Genomic DNA, 17,622 nt, shown 5'->3' with positions numbered 1-17,622 from the left:
TCACCTTCTGCCTGCATACCACCCCCTTTCTACCTACCATCTCCTGCCTGCACACCACCTCCTTCCTGCACACCACCTGCTGCCTGCACACCATCTCCTGCCTGCATACCACCCCTGCCTACATACCACTGACTGCTGACAAATCACCTCCTGCCTGCATACCACCCCCTTTCTACCTACCAGCTCCTGCCTGCACACCACCTCCTTCCTGCACACCACCTACTGCCTGCATACCACCCCTGCCTACATACCACTGACTGATGACAAATCACCTCCTGCCTGCATACCACCCCCTTTCTGCCTACCAGCTCCTGCCTGCACACCACCTCCTTCCTGCACACCACCTACTGCCTGCATACCACCCCTGCCTACATACCACTGACTGCTGACAAATCACCTCCTGCCTGCATACCACCCCCTTTCTGCCTACCAGCTCCTGCCTGCACACCACCTCCTTCCTGCACACCACCTGCTGCCTGCACATCATCTCCTGCCTGCATACCACCCTTGCCTACATACCACTGACTGCTGACAAATCACCTCCTGCCTGCATACCACCCCCTTTCTGCCTACCAGCTCCTGCCTGCATTTGCAATTGATAAAACTGTGATCAAAACCATCGATTCCGATGTTCATCTGCGACTGCAGCCTGAGTAAGTCTAACCTTACTCAGACTTGGCAATGCCAAGGAAACTACATTTTCGACTCAGTCCTTGACCTCTCCTTTCCCCCATTTTCCTTAACACCAGGCACCCATGCCCCCTCCATCCCCATGAACGCCTCTCGCTGCCTATCAGGCAGAGTTGATCACCATTCTGCGCTGAAATCGCAGGACCCGTTTTGCAACGCATCCTGTACATGTGCACAGTTCCCAAAAACTCGGGAAAATGCACTTTGGATCACATCAGCGATCCAACCTGAATTAGCCCCTTATTTTTTCCCTCCCCCTCAGTTTGCACACAGCCTCTGTCCCATTCCTCCTTCTTCATGGTTTGGGCCGCCATGCTTACGCTAAGTTTCCAAGGCAACAGACAGGAAGCAGGCGTTAAGCAGAATCTCTCATCTGGGGAAGGGTTGATGGGAATGGATGAAAGAGTCTAAGCAAGGTCAGACATTTACCGCTGAATACAAATCTGTCACGCCTAATAGATGAAGCCCCAGCATTCCTGAGCTGCTCAGGCTGCACCCGGCAACGGAGGAGAAAATAAAAAGACGCTCATGCATGAATGCCAATCAGTCTGTGCTGGCAACAGTCATGTATCTGCATGAACCTCTGCCGCAGATAGCAGGAATTAAATAAATGTCAATATTTAGGTATGGGCAGCGCTTCGAGTTCTCCGCGCTCCAAATATTTATTGCATGTTTATTTTTTTTAAAGGGCACAAAGTGAATGGATGTGCCACCGCCTTATCTGCATAAAGCACCCTGTCTATTTAGAAGCGATATAGTTAATCAGAATCATTTTGCTTGTGTGTTATTATTATTTTCTTCTTTTTTTTTTTTGTTGGCTTATTTGTTGGACGTCGGCCATTTTGGCTAATGTTTACATATCATTTTTATTCCTCAAAATACCGGCCCCTGCCAGGATATATCTAACACTTGGACGGCTGCCACCGCCGCAAGGTGTCCCGTTAAATTACTTTCCTTTTATTAATTTCACACTGTGGCACCTACTGCAATCAGCCGGCCTGCCTAGGTGTAAGCATGACAAATGGAGATGGGGGAGGCGGACGCTGGAGGAGGGCTGAGTGGCTGGCAGCTGGCCCGCCAGTGACCTGGCTCTGTGGATGAAGTATGATGGGATGCCTGGTCATCTAGCATTAAGGGTGTCCAAACAGGTTTACATTTAATTGGCCAGGAAACACATAAATAAGCCAGGGCCACGTTGTTCGTTTACAGGAAAAATGAGCAGTGTTTCTGAAAATCTGTCACTTCCTTCATTGTGAATTTCAGGGAACTGCGCAGTGGGCGTAGCCCTGTGTCATAGATGCTGCGCAGTGTATTTATACATAGACAGTTGATTACAGAGGCTCAGATTAATCTGTATATTTAAAAGGCAAACAACTCCTCCCCTCTCTGAGGTGAAGTATTGCCAGTGACCACTAGAGGCCTCTCAACAAACCAAATTACTCTTTAACGGAAAGTGATCTGTTTTAAACTTGCTGGATATGGAGAGAGCTGTGAAGACATAGATTGGAGGTAGGAGCAGATAGGGATTGGAGGAGGGGTGGAGAGTTTGAGTTTGTAGGGTAAAAACAATCACAGCTCAAAGTGAAAGTAAAAACTGTCACAGCTCAAAGTGAAAGTACATTGCAGTAGCCATAATTTTTTAGGGGCTGTTAACTAGTATTAAATTTTAATATACAGATTATTCCCTTGTTGTACTATTATGCTACTGGGTACCGCAGGAGAAATTGTATAGGTTGTTTATAAAGATTATATGAAGTACTTGAATTTTACTGCCCATTTGTACTTACTGCATTTTTTGGCAGATTTTTGTACCTTGTTGCATACAATATTTGGAATCATTTTTATTATTCGTAAGATTTAGGTCTTATGCAGCCTTATTGGTGGGGTATGGTAGGATAGGCCAACAATTATTTTGTTAACCTTCATAACAACGTGAGAATGTTGACAAGGTCACTTGACAGGGAGAGCCAAAAGGTGGGCCATGTGGGGGTGGGAACCCACCACGGACAATAATAATGCACAGAAAGGGTGCCAAAGGAGTTGTGACTCGCGGTGGCGGGCGTGCCTTGAGTAGTGGGAAGTAAACAGGACGGAACCACCAGACCTGGAACACATGGTTTGAGCTGTCTATCCTACCAAAAATTGAGGCCATTCAACATCCTAATCCCGTCAACATTTCATCAATACTGTATCTGCATTATGATTGCCAATATACTCAATGCCGACATGTCAATCCTATGTCGACATGCTATATGTAGCCATTAAAACCATGTTGACATTATGAATGTCAACAAAATATACCACATTCCTTATATTTGACTTTTTCAGATACCAAAATTTCAACATGACTAATAAATAGGCCCCTTACTAAATACATATATTATTACCATGATGGTGATTGCATCTACCTGTCCAATAAAAAAAATATTAAAATGTATGAGGTATTCCTTTCATAAAACCCCCATTATGGTATCAACTCTGAGCCCAGAATTGTTTAAAAAGACTGAGACCAGGGGAGTTTAAAATCGACTCTATATGTTTATACATCCAGTAGACATCAGAATTCCAGAGAACATCGCAGGAGTCTCTTTAGACATGACGTCTCTCATACCAGCTTACCCAAATGCAATTCCCTGACTTGTATTTTATATGTAAATATACTTCTATATCTAATGATCACTTGACTTATGAAGACTCTTTTAGTGGTCCCCGGAGTGGATATAAATGCCTCCGCAGAAGCTTCCGTTCCTAAAAGGCTGTTACAGCATCCTTGGTGCAGCGTTTAAAGTAAAGAGCATATAGGCCGACGCAGAGAGCCGTCAGCAGGGATTGGAACCCGCATAGAATCCATCAGCAAAGACATGATGCATTCATAAGGATAACACCATAGCCTTCTACTCCAATCTGATGGGGAATTTATTATTTATGTCGTAAACGCATGAAAGGAGAGGTTGAGAAAAGAGCTGATTACGGGTCGTTCTCCTATTTACTTATGTCACTTTTTTATATATAGTAGTAAATATTTGTAAAATGAAACGAACACTATCCAAGAAAATCTATGGCCTACTTTAAATAGTTTTTATTATGTCTAGAATTGGTGACTGTTCTTTTTGTCTTGTATTTATGGTCTTGGATTACTTACAGTACAGTCGACCCTTATCAACAGACCAATTTGGCAACACCCTAGCCAGTGCCCCTTAAATTGTAGCCAATCTGACCTGTAATACGCCTTTTAGACCCAAATCCCGGGTGCGACCCGGCATTTGGAACACGGCTGCAAGCTAGGTCGGATCCGGGATTTGTATCGTTTACACTGTGGGGCCTACCGGCAGTGTAAACGGGGGCAGCGCTTGGAGATGACATCATCTCCAATCGATGGGATCGCCGATCACTCCGCCGGGACCGCTGATCGAAACGCTGGGGGGCAAACCCAGCACCAAGGTAAGCTGCTGGGCTAACCCCAGTTCCCGCGCACCCCCCCATGCCACACATGCACACAGGCATCCATTCACCTCCTCCCTGCCTCCACTGCTGTCTGCAGAGTACAGCAGACAGCAGTGGAGGCTGTGCGCGCCCTCCCGCCCAACCTCCATGTTGACCCGGTGGTTGGGCTTCCCCCATTGCTGTAAACGGGAGCCGGGTCGGATGACCCGGCGTACCCATTTACAGTGCCCTCTACCAAGGTCCTGTCCGTGTTCTACCCTGGGCAGGACCTGGGTAGAAGTCCTGTGTAAATAAAGGGACACGGGTTAACCCATTTTACACTGCCGCTGGCCTGGGTCCATGAGGAAAAAACACAGGTTTTTGCAGAGGTGTAAAAGGGGTATAAGTCTGCCTGGTGCCCCCTGAAACAATGGCGCCCTATGCATTCGCCCATATGGCCTATTTCCAGGGACGGCTCTCAATCAATCTCTAACTATAAATGATGACAAGCTATCTTTATGCTCAGATATTTCTTACTGCATGCTGCCATATTTTGTGGAATTCTAACTCACTTATATACAGTAGGGGGTAATTTTGTAAAGGGTAGCTTTTGAGGCAGGTTCCAAAACCATTGCCTACAGAAGGCTGCAGTATTTTGATGCAACTAGTCTCAACCAGTTGTATTGGTGAATCAAACAAAAACAAAAAAAAATGCATCAAAATTAATCCTTGCCATCTGGCTCTTAAGTATACTCAGGATAATCTCCTAATTTACTAGAAAACAATAGCAGAAGCATACCAGTCAAAGTGTGTAGCTTCTAGAGGTAGCAGATTGTCTCCCACATAGAGAACTGTCTCCTTTCTCCAGACCTCTAACTCTCAGTTTGGCAGGCTTTTCACAAAACCCCACATTTGGAGGTACTGATTAGATTTCCGTGAGGCCTAATGGATGATGAACCCTCCCTCTCTTCAACCATCCAACCTCAGGACCCTATACCGGTTCTTATAAAGAGCCCAACAGATCACAGCAGAACCAGCAAATCTTTTTTTTTGTTTTCAAAAACTCAGGTTTCAATTTACATTGTTCATTTCAAAGGAAGGTCACGCATTTCCGACTGCAAATAAGCCCATTTTTCTTATCGGTATATTAATCGCCTCGCAAACGTTCTCCGTGACTCACTTCAAGACAAACATAAAAAATGTCATTAATAAAAGCAAAGATTAACGATTCATAATGATTCTTATAAGCGGCCCATCTAATGACAGCATGTTTATTGACAATATCTGCACCTCATTGATCACTAATGGGTGCGTCTGGGGAACGTCTGTGACTTTTCTGTACAAGGACGTGATATGGAACGAGACAGACTTGTACCCCTGCTCTGAGATGTCACCGCGGCTTTATATAAAGAGAGCGCAACCTCTGGCCAGTGTGATCGCTTCGTGTTCTATTGTGGTCTCTGCAAAGTAATTCCTGTTTAAATGCTGGAAGAAAAACTACAGATGCCTGGCCACGGGCCTTACAATGGACTGGTGATAGAGATCCCGATACATTCAGCTCACAAGGGAAAAATCAATGAATGAAACATGGAGAGATAAGTGGCAGAAAAGGAATGGAGTCTATAATGCATGGGCGGAGGAGGCTCTCCAACCAGGCGGAGGAAGCTCTCCAACCAAGAGCTGGTCGTCTCATCTTGGGCCTATTTATCAAGAATCCTTTTTTACTTATAAAATGTGCAAGCTGGCATCACATTAACGCCAGGATGTCACCTATATCTACTACAAAAGACTAATAAGTGTTACGGACCAAGGTCCCCCTTTATTTTGCACTGGGATGGCCATCTGGCCCATTTGCCAAGCTTGGTCAATGTCATATTCCAATGGTGCTTGCCATGCAGGAGAGGGATCTTGAACTCCCTCTCCCTGCAACCTTAGACCTCCAAGGCAGCCAACTATAGCTTGCATGTGCAGCCTCATCGTAGCAGCAAAGTGATAGTGATAAGTAGGGGTTCCCCAGGACACCATCTTCTTGCTGGAGCTTCTGTCCCAGCAAGAGAAGTTTGATAAATAGGTACTAAAAAGCATTCATTATTTCTATGATAACAATAACTAACCATCTTATTTATCAATATTGATTCACAATTTCCTGTAGAGATGGAAGTAGTAGCTATATTTAGGCAAAGAAAACTTTTTACTGTATATTAGACTCAAGGAAAACAGAGCTTGAGGTATTAGCAAAGCACATGCTCTGCATTACATCCCATGGCCACCAGATGGCGATCATTACTATTCTTTCACAGCAAGCTCGTAATTTGTCAAACCTGGTCATTCAAGGAAACTTCAGAACCAATGGAGTTTGGACCATTCAAAATTAAACAAAAATAAAACCTACAGTACGTCATGTTACTGTATTGTGCACACAGCATTGTCTTAACACTTCCACTTAGAGAGCAGCTTGTGCACCATATGCATCCTAAATGTCACCGAAATATGGCAAAAGTATCCCATGTTCAAGGGAACCGAAATCGACCTATTTCTAAACACAGTTTTCCAATGTCCAGGGCTGGATTAACAATGGTTGATAGTGCAGAAGGGGTACACGCCCATTTGGATCTGGTCACAAAAACACAGCATTGGTCACACCCACAGCACTGGCCACACCCACAGCCCTGACCATGCCCACACAGAACTGGTCCCATTTACACAACGCTGGTCACACCCACGTGGTGCTGGCCAAATGCCCTCCGGCTGCTGCCCACTTCTCCAACGGAGCTGGTACCACTTCCTGTGCTGTGTGGAAACACGCTGTCCCAGTGTCTTCTTCCATGTGGCTCCTGGGAATTTTTATCTCCTGGACATCACCATCTTGAGTGAGATCACCTGACTATTGCACCACCAGTAATGTGGAACAGGTGACTCTAGCTACCAATTGGCAAGCAGCAGCCCTTATTAAAACTCTTCCTGATTTGCTGGATGGTTGCCAGTGCAGAGTTATTTCTAACCACTGGTCCCAGTCCAGTCTCAAGTATCTCTGGTTGTAGCTTATTCTCCAACATCGCTGGTCCCAGTCCATTCTCCAGTGCAACCCAAAAAAAAAACGGTCCCCAAAATGATTGATCCCAGCCCAGTCTCCAACGTCACTGGCTCCAGCCCAATCTCTAACTTCACTGGTTCCAGCCCAGTCTCTAGCGTCTCCCCAGCGGCACCATTTCTATCCCGGTCTACAGTATCACCATTTCCATCCTGATCTACAAGAATACCAGTTCCAGCTTGGTCTCCATCATCGCCAGTCCCAGCTTGGTCTCCATCATCGCCAGTCCCAGCTTGGTCTCCATCATCGCCAGTCCCAGCTTGGTCTCCATCATCGCCAGCCCCAGCTTGGTCTCCATCATCGCCAGTCCCAGCTTGGTCTCCATCATCGCCAGTCCCAGCTTGGTCTCCATCATCGCCAGTCCCAGAAGTTTCCAACACTATAGGTCCCAGTCCGGTTTCCAGCACTAGCAGTTCCACTTCCTAGTGCTAAAGGTCCCAACCGAATTTCCGGCACTACCAGTCCTAGTACAGGTTCTAGCCCTCCTGGTCCCAGTATGGCTTCCTGCACTGCTTGACAATTAATGGACATGTGTCCATGTGATAGCGGCGGTTATTCATCCTTGCGAGTAAACCAGATCCTGCCTTGCCCATGGTGGTACACCGGCCCACCATTCGCAAGGTGCTTACGTTCGTAATGGCTGCGTATGGATGTTTTACATAAATATCCATTCGCATGCCACTGGGACCCTCCCTCATCTTTCGATGGTGGCCGACCATCGAAAGATGTGGAAGGTGCACGCATTCGTAATGTTGCTCCGAGCGCCCTTACATATCTGTGTACGCTCGGGGAGAAGTGGGCGGGTGATATCAGCTGCCCAATCCCGCATGTCCATCACAGTCGCATTAGCATGAGAACGCCCAGCTTTCTCATGGGAACACCCATGGAACGATGGACGTTCCAAATATGCTAATGGAGCGCCTCCACCGCCCAGCGGCTGCAAGGTCGGGTGCGTGTACTCAGCGAACATACTGTGGGCGCACGCACCCAGCGCATGCACAATCAAGGAAAATTGCCCCCGTGCGAATGAATATGCACTTGCGGATGGACCTGAAGAAGGTCCAGGGTGTATAGATTGTAAGCTCCACTTGGACAGGGACTAATGTGGATAACTATAATATTTTTAGTAAATCACAGTGGAAAAATGCATGCACCATATATTGTAAATAATAATTGTGGGAATGGAAATGTTTACTGTACATCGTAAAGAACCGACTTCACATATGAGATTTGTCATTTAATGAGCTCAGAAGAGATACCCCCCCCCCCCCATCCATAAGAACAAATAAGTAACTGCAACACTTGTGGATGAACACAGCTAGAACTAATAATAGCTTCAGAGTGATGGACAGGTAATCTCTTCCCACCGCGGTTACGCAGTGTGACATTATTATATGCCATACCCAGGCTATAAGCTCTCTCCCGTTTTTAAACAGAATTTCCATCGTAATCCCACAGAAATCTGCAACTTTTGGACTGATTCAGGATGACTTGGCCCGCTGCGAATTCGATGCGGGACCGCTGTTTCGGGTCTGCGCATGCACAGCGGCAAAATATACGCATATGCAGACCCGATGTGCGAACGCCTTTGGCGACCATCACAGCGGGGCGGGTAGTGGGCGTGCAGTGGGCTGTCACATGGGGACACTCAGCGCTACTACTGAGCGTCCCCATGTGAACGCAGACTTTGCCGAGCTTGCACGGCTGGCTGATGTCACATGACGCGCCCCCCAATTTTCAACCATTTCCCATATGAGCGCATGCGTATGGATGTGTAAGAAAACACATCCATTCGCATGCCGGCGGGGACATCCGTGCAGGGGCGGGCAGTGTTTACTGGCTTGCTAAGCAGCGAATGTACGCTGCTGAGCGTGCCAGCCTGAATAAGGCCCTTTGTTCAGAATCCCGGAACCAGTGTCATGAAACATATTCTACCCAGCGGCGTAACTATAGCACCGCAGCCCCCGCTACCGCAGGGGGGGGGCGCTGTGCATGTGGGGGCGCCTGGGGCTGCGGTGCTATAGTTACACCCCCCCCCCCCAATCCCCCGCAGACTTACCTATCTCGCTGGTTCTGGCGGCTCCGTTCTTCTGCTGAGGACCACCACAAAATGGCCGCCCCCATATAGCACACTCTTCTATGAAACTGTCTGCTGTATGGGGGCGGCCATTTTGTGGTGGTCCTCAGCAGAAGAAGAATGGAGCCGCCAGAACCAGCGCTATAGGTAAGGCTGCAGGGGATTGGGGGGGGGGATTGCATGGGCGGCGGGGCGGCGGGGGATTGGGGGAGGGGTTTGCATGGGCGGCGGGAATTGGGGGTGCTTGGCGGGGCGGCGGCAGGGGGGGCGCCCCCCCCCCCCTAACGGCGGGGGGTGCCCAAAACTTAGTTACGCCATTGATTCTACCGCTGACTGCACGGTTTAGTGCATCTCAGCTCTGGATTCCTGTGACGTCCCCGCTGAATGTTGGTGCACAGCACAAGTACCAGAGTGTGCAAACACAGCAAACGGGCACGTCATTCTATTTATTTGACTTTTTCTGCCTCTTTTACTGTTATTTTATTTACTTTTATCCCTGTCCTCGAAATAAACATCAACACATTTCTATGTCCCATGGATTTTGCCTGCCTGCGTTTGCCATCATGTCTGCAGGGATCTGATTTCCCCCTCTCTGTAACAGATAGATAAATAATGAATAATAGCAACGCCAGGATGCATCCGAATTTAATTAAAATGACGGTCCATTAGAATAACAGATCTAACATTCAGAATAAAGGTTTGGTAGCATTGCTATTCTCGCCCAGGCGCCAACTGCAATTACATGGAGCGGAAGGCACCCAACAAGATAGAAAAATAAGATTGGTTTACAGGAGGCAAGTGACACCTCTGTGTGTTCATCCCCGAGCTTCAAATGATTTCAATTTCACTGGGCTTCACTGGACCATAACAGCTAAATAATTAATGTAGAAATAAATGTAGCCAGATTGGGCTGATATGCAGAATGGGAGTCGGATATAATGATCTTCTTTCAAAAATAAAGTCTTAAGTTTCTGAGACAAATTCTGCTGTCTACTTAAAGAGAAAAAAAAAAGAAAAGAAAAGGAGGAACAAACATCTACTAGCGTGCTTGAGAATAATAAATCAGTAAGAAGATGCTGGCAGAGGTGACATTCTGACCGTGATAATCACATGTATTTTTGTTAAACTTGTTGGATAAAATCGATTTGCGAAGCTTTACATTAATCCGTATTAAGCTGCTTCCTTTACATTCTACAGCACATCTGGGATACAGCGTCCAGTGTGACTGTAAGAGGTTTTAGAATGAAACACTGTCTTTATCTATAAAAGGCTAAATACTCAACTCTGAGCTGAAGTACCGCCAGTGACCACTAGAGGCCACTCGATGGGTTTAAATTACTCCTTAATAGAAAGGGAAAGCAAAATGATCCGTTTCAAACTTGCTGGTTATGGACAGAGGGAGCTGTGAAGACAGAGATTGGAGGTAGGAGCAGATAGGGACCAAGTCGTCATTTTGACAGGGGTTTAACTAGTATCTATATATTAATAATATAAGGGTGATTATAAAGAGTTACTGTTTTTCTGTCGCCTGAGCAGGGCACTTTATATACCAAATGAAACCAGGTGCAGCATTTAATAGGCATTGTGGTTGGTTGCTTTATTTCGGAGTTGTGTGGCAAAACATCTACCAGTCAATCACAATGCATCACCATTGTGCTCTGGAAAATGTGGCAGTTGGTCAACTCTGCCTGTGCGTCTGCCAGGTGACTTGGATCATGTGACCTGCTGGGTGGTCTGGAAACTTTGACAGTTATGTGCAAGCAACAAACTAAGCACTCTGACAATAAATAGTAGTTACCAACCTGATATCTCTATAGCTGTTGAGAAGATGACAATCACTCCTACCTCTCAAGCTCGCTGTCTAGGTGTTATCATTGACTCTGAACTTTCCTTTGTACCCCACATTCAATCTGTCTTAAAATCATGCCACATGCACCTAAAAAACATATTTAAAATTCACCCTTACCTTACACAAGACACTGCAAAAACTCTAATCCATGCTCTCATCATCTCACGCATTGATTATTGCAATAGTTTCCTTATTGACCTTCCCCAATACAGTAGAATACACCTGTATTCTACCGTAGCCAATACAAAATTATTTTACTTACACACAAAGCCATAAACCAAACTACACCAACATACATCTCTTCTCTTATCTCAAAATATCATCCAACACGAGCTCTACGCTCCTCCAAGATCTTACTCGCTCCCATTCCCGACTGCAGGACTTTCTTCGGGATGCACCCACTCTGTGGAATGCCCTCCCAAGCACAATAAGACTCTCCTCCAGTCTCCAAACCTATAAGCGTTCCCTGAAAACGCATCTCTTCAGGCAAGCTTATCAAATTCCAGAACCAGTCACGGAACCTTGCATTCTGGTGGAATCGATGCAATAAAGAATACAGTATCTATCCCTTTGTATCAATGCCTATTTCCCTATAGATTGTAAGCTTGCGAGCAGGGCCCTCCTACATTTTGAATGTCTGTAAGTACCCTGCTTGTTGTTTCACTGTCTCCTTTGTAAAGCCCAATGGAATCTGCTGCGCTATATAAGAAACTGTAAATAAATAAATAAATAAAAATAAGCAGGGAATCAACTCATAAAGGAGTGAAATCTTCCACCTGCATCAGCTAGCAATTGTTTAAATACAGTGTTTCTTATAGGGGCAGATGCACTAAACCTTGCAGAGAGATGATGAGGGAAATTTACTAAGATGTGTATTCTACTTCACATGTGATGTTGCTATGGGCAATACATAGTGTCACCCCTATTACCCATACCCGCAGGCGGAACCGCAAACGTCTGTTCTGGGCACACGCACAAGTGACACACAGTAGGTCCAGAAGCTTTAAAAGTGATCAAATGGAGAGTGATAAAAAAACAACCAATCAGCTCCTGTCTGACATTTTTCAAACACAGCCTGTGACTTGACAGGTAGGAGCTGATTGGCTGGCTATTTATCACTCTCCACATTATCACTTTTGAAGCTTAGTACATCTGGCCCACAATTCTCAGTCCATATCAAGTCAGGTACGTACAGTAAGTGATAACCGGAGACCATTCTTGGTCCTGGCATGCAATACTCACGGAGGACAACCTTGGTCATTCATGGTTATAAGGACTTCTTAGGTAAGACCCAGCAGCCTATTGCTGGTAAGGAAATGATAAGTGGCTTCCGTAGCTTACGTCCCACACTCCCTGCTACATTCAGCAGACTGTACCGTTCATTCCATCATTGTATATCTGCATTCCTGATACATGGTGACGGCTGTGTGCGATGCAGGACGATCCCCGTACGTATGGGAGCGAAGGCTCCTAGCACCACTGTAATCACTGGCACTATTTATTGACAGAGCTTAAACAAAGTGAATTATTTTCCCACGTTGGTAATCTATATTTATAGCAGACACGGCTCCATCTGTGCACACTGGCCTTTTCAGCGCCCCCGGGGAATCGGAATGGCATTGTTTGAAAATCTGATTAAATAGCAAAGAACAAACTAATTCATCATCTGTAAGTGGCAATACCGGCAGTGTGAGAGGTGTCCTGTAGTCTACAAGTGGCTCTTCATTGTATTATTACCTTTCGCCAACTGGAATAAAGAAAAACGAGTAAAAAGAGGACATCAAAAGAGAACTAGCGGCCTGATTCGGAAGTCAGCGCAGTTTAGATTTGGCCGATGGTTTCAGCTCTGCGCAGTGGCCGATCAACGGCCGTCGCAGTGCGACTTTACCTACGGTTAGATTGACAGCCAGCGACCGCTTGGGGGAGGTAGCGGGGTATGGCGTCATAAAGCGAATGTGTTTTATCACGGCTGCATTGGAAGAATGTCTCAGCCAGCGGCTGCGTCTTTGGAAGCAGTGCTTCGGTCTGCGAGGTCCAATAAACATTCCCGATGTGCCGCCATGTAGCATCTCCTGGGCGCGAGCGGTTGACCCGAGAAGACGCCGGTGGTCTCCTCTTTACAAACAGGGCTCCTGGGGCATAATCATATTGTATCATATGTTCTGCATCCACATAGACAAAACTCATGTCAACCGTATTCAGGTCGACAATGTCCATGTCGACCAACAGAGTGTATCCAACCTTCTGTCGATGTCAACCTAGGGTATGTCGACCAATGTTAGGTGTCGAACCTAGTCACTGTCGACTTATACATTGTCTATCATCTATACTGTAACCGACCATAGGCTGTTGACACAATGACTGTCTACCTAGACAACTTTGATCTATTATAACACAGCCATGGCGGTGTGGCGTCAACATACACTGGGCCAGATGCACTAAGCTTCAAAAGTGATAAAATGGAGAGTGATAAACAGCCAGCCAATCAGCTCCTAACTGCCATGTCACAGACTGTGTTTGAAAAATGTCAGAGAGAAACTGATTGGCTGGCTGTTTATCACTCTCCATTTTATTTATTTATTAACCGTTTCTTATATAGCGCACGCATATTCAGCAGCGCTTTACAGTCCCTGCCCCAGTGGAGCTTACAATCTATACTTCCTACCACATATACACATACACAGACATTCTAGGGTGCCAATCAGTCTACCAGTATATTTTCTGAATGTGGGAAGAAACCGGAGTACCCGGAGGAAACCCACGCAAGCACGGGGAGAATATACAAACTCCGCACAGTTAGAGCCATGGTGGGAATGGAATTCACGACCTCAGCGCTTTGAGGCAGTAATGCTAACCATTACACCGTCTGTGCTGCCCCGTCAATTTTGAAACTTAGTGTATCTGGCCCTATAGAGGATAATCAGAGGGAATAACTAATATTATAAACCACAAGGTGAAAGACGTAATATCAGGATTGGTTAAACATTTGTGCCGTGTTGCTGAAATAGCAACACATCGGGATACACAGAACCGGGGACACCTTGTCGACAAAATAGAAACATTCAAAACTACAGTATCTCACAAACGATGTATCAAAAAAGGGGCGTGTAGGAGTTGTCCATAGCAGCCAATCAAATTGTAGCTGTCATTTTACAAAACTTACAATATAAATGATATCTGGGACCTGATTGGTTGCTAGAGGTCATTGTTTATATCCTACAAAATCACCACTTTGTGATAATAAACTATGACAAGGAGTGTGTACTTTCCCTGCATGGGTGATATTAAGGGGTTTATTTATCAAAACTCAGAGAGATATACAATTTTGAAAGCGAAAGCAATAGCCAATCAGCTTCATGACAGTTAGGAGGTGATTGGTTGGTACTTTATCTCTCACAATCGTATCTCTTGACAAGCTTTGTTATACTCAGCCTCCAGAGTCATACAGATTTTATGGATCCAGATCTCTAGATTTATCCACACATCGGTATTAAACTGTAAAGATGGAGCAGACTTTATTGCACCACTTGGCATACTGTAACAGATGATTACCTGAATAATTCCTGCAATAGTACATTAAGGTGAAGCGTACATTTCAGGGTTGCCTAAACTCACGGAATGGCTGTAGTCTCCCGGAAATTGGACCCCCTCCCGGCCCCTTATAAAAGTGGGCAATCTCCCACATTCCGCCGGACCCAACCCCCCCCCTCCCCCTCCCCCAAACACAACTCCCCGACATCAGTGTTTAAATACCATGCTTTTCAGGGGAGGGGCTAAAATTATGCAAATCACATAATTTTAGCCCGCCCCTCCTCAGAGACCCATGAATCGATGTATGTTCAGTACTTGGGGGCGGGGATTGATGACGTCGAGATCAGGCCCCACCCCCTGAAGTGTTGCTGATAATCCACTCACCGGGCTTCTCCCAGGGAGGAGACTCTAAAAGTAGGTAAGCCCGGTACATTTAACTACACACATTATAATAATGCTACACATAAGCAATGCTATAAAGTATTTGTTTATCAGCAGCAAACCCTTATTTAAAACAGAAACATACAGCGGCTTATGTCGGGCAGGAAATGGGGTTCAGAATCTATCTTCCGATAGGTTACTTACCGGGATCTGGGATGATGAGCTGAGCGTAAGTTTCTGCGGTCCCGGCCTCGTTTTCGGCTATACACTGGTAATACCCTTCATCTGACTTCACCAGGCCCAAAATCCGTAAATTGCTGTCACCCTAAAGTGAGGAAAAATAATTTAATTAGAAGTGATGTGCTGCACCTCACTAGCAATAGAATAAAAATAAAAAAATGAAAGAGATACCGTTTATAATTAAACCCAGTGGCTCCCAAACTTTCTTGAATCACCACTAGGCCGAAAGTTTCTTATTGAAAAATTCTGCAATGCGTATTCAATAAAGTTGTGCTTATCGTTATGGGGGAGGACAAGGATGAGTTTCTGTTTTCCACATCTTTTTCTATAAAAGGCTAACTACTTCTCACCTCTATGAGGTAAAGTGCCGCCACTGACCACTAGAAGCCACTCAATGGACCAAATGACCCCTTTGTGTGCAAAAAGATGCCATAACAGAAAGCAAAAGCAATTTTTGCAGGGACACTTATCTGTTTCAAACTTGCTTGATAGGGAGAGAAGGAGATGTGAGGACAGAGATAGGAGGTAGGAGCAGATAGGGACTGGGGGTGGGGTGGAGAGCTTGTGGGCTAAAAACTGTCACAGCTCAAAGTGAAAGTACATCGCAGAAGCTGTCATTTTGACGGACTTTTAATTAGTATTATAGGAAAACCACTGCTGTTGGTTGCCACTCGCATTGACCATAAATTCGATTTGGCACTGGACCCCCAATTCATGGCACCCCTGCAAGTGCCCCCAGTTTGGGAACTACTGGTCTAATCATCAAATAATAATGTAAAATAAAGGGGTGGTGGGGGTATTAATTTTGTGTCTGTAAATATCCCTAACAGTTTTTGAATGAGATGTATCAAACCTAGGAGAGAGTTAAGGTGGAGAGAGATAACGTACCAATCAATGTGCTGCCAACTGACATTTTTCTAACACAGCCTGTAAACTGACAGAAGCTGAGTTGCTGGTACTTTGGCGAATGCAAGGGTGATAGTGACAAACGCCCAGCCACTCAGCCCCACAACAACCATTTTTCAAACAGCCTGTAACCTGACAGTTGGGAGCTGACTGGCTGGTACTTTATCACTTATTCACTCTCGTCTCTATATCTTTTTAAGGCTTATTACATCTTAGTACATCTGCCCAGTGGTTATTAAAGTACAGTATTAAGCAATCAGTAACCGGTAGGGAGATGTGTTGGTTTATAACTCCCACTCGTATAGTATAACCTTTCTGATGATCCAATCTGGACGGCAGAGTATCAGTGTTAATAACTGGCCTGCCTTTGGTTCACGTAACGTCTTGGCTGAAAACTGTGCCTACGATGGGGATAAAGTGGGTCGCTGTCAGCTGCTCCTGACTGCAGTTTAAGGCTGCTTTGTGCGATAGAACCTTTGGGAATCATCACCGGTACAAAAGTGTAAACGAAAATGTTTTGCTGGCGGGCGAAGCTTTCAACGGGGAGACGGATGCGCGGCATGTGATCCCATCTGAACTCTTGCCAAGAAAGGAAGCTGCAGTTTAAATAAGTATATAGCATATTTTCACAGAAGAAAAGCTTCCTGAACTAGCTTCGGGGAACAGAAGCAGCCAATCAAAATCAACTTCCACACTGACAGACTTCAGGCTTGTCCTATAAGAGACACATCAGCTCTACACTGAGATTGGTGTCTTCTCGCTGTCAGCACAAATTCCGCTGCGATAAAAGTTCTCTTCTGTTGCTTTTCATTTCAAATAGTAACTTAATAATAACGAACACAGACACAGCATCGTTCCTGTAAGCATAAGCCATGCGGCTCTGACTCTACGGAACTCACTTCCCCGCACAGTTCCAGAGGCCCCCACTCTAGAATCCTTCAAAAAGAGACTGAAGACTTTCCTGTTTACTCAAACATTTCCTTAAGTCCCTTAACTATTCTTTATGACAAGCTTTTCTGTACTTCAATGTTCCTGTACTGTATTATATTCATGCTATGTGTTAATCGCCTTGAGTTCTTTTGGAGAAAGAGTGCTATATAAATATTATTATTATTATTATTATTATTATTATTATTATGTCTAGGCTGCAACCTACAGCAATAAGATCCCTTTAGCTGCCCAATGAGACTGCAAGTAAATGTGTGAATGCAGGGCCAGTGTAATGCAGGCAGGAGGGTTAGGGCTTATGATAGTGATGGCCATTGTCACCATCAAATATACCGTCAGCAGTTGACCTCAATGGTATAAAACAATCGACAGGGGAGCAAATGATCCCATCCCTGCTCTATTGCTTGTGGGGCTACAGGCAAATTGGAGATGGGGCGGAGCTTCATGTGTTGAGTCCAGGGGCGGAACTAGGCTCATTGGATCTCT

At 45.4% G+C, this 17,622-nt stretch overlaps 1 protein-coding gene across 1 annotated transcript in view; it reads right to left on the bottom strand.

Annotated features, from left to right (window-relative positions):
• Window positions 1-17,622, bottom strand: part of DCC (DCC netrin 1 receptor) — a 611,994-nt gene that overhangs the window by 196,564 nt on the left and 397,808 nt on the right. The window contains exon 7 of the mRNA XM_083151819.1: window positions 15,247-15,367. Within this exon, the coding sequence (XP_083007945.1) occupies window positions 15,247-15,367 (121 nt within the window). The remainder of the gene's footprint in view (window positions 1-15,246; window positions 15,368-17,622) is intronic.

Source organism: Crinia signifera, chromosome 1, assembly GCF_055691185.1.
Source record: "Crinia signifera chromosome 1, ASM5569118v1, whole genome shotgun sequence".
Lineage (NCBI taxonomy): Eukaryota > Metazoa > Chordata > Amphibia > Anura > Myobatrachidae > Crinia > Crinia signifera.
Note: the sequence above shows the minus strand (reverse complement) of the source record. Positions and strands in the feature narration are given on the sequence as shown.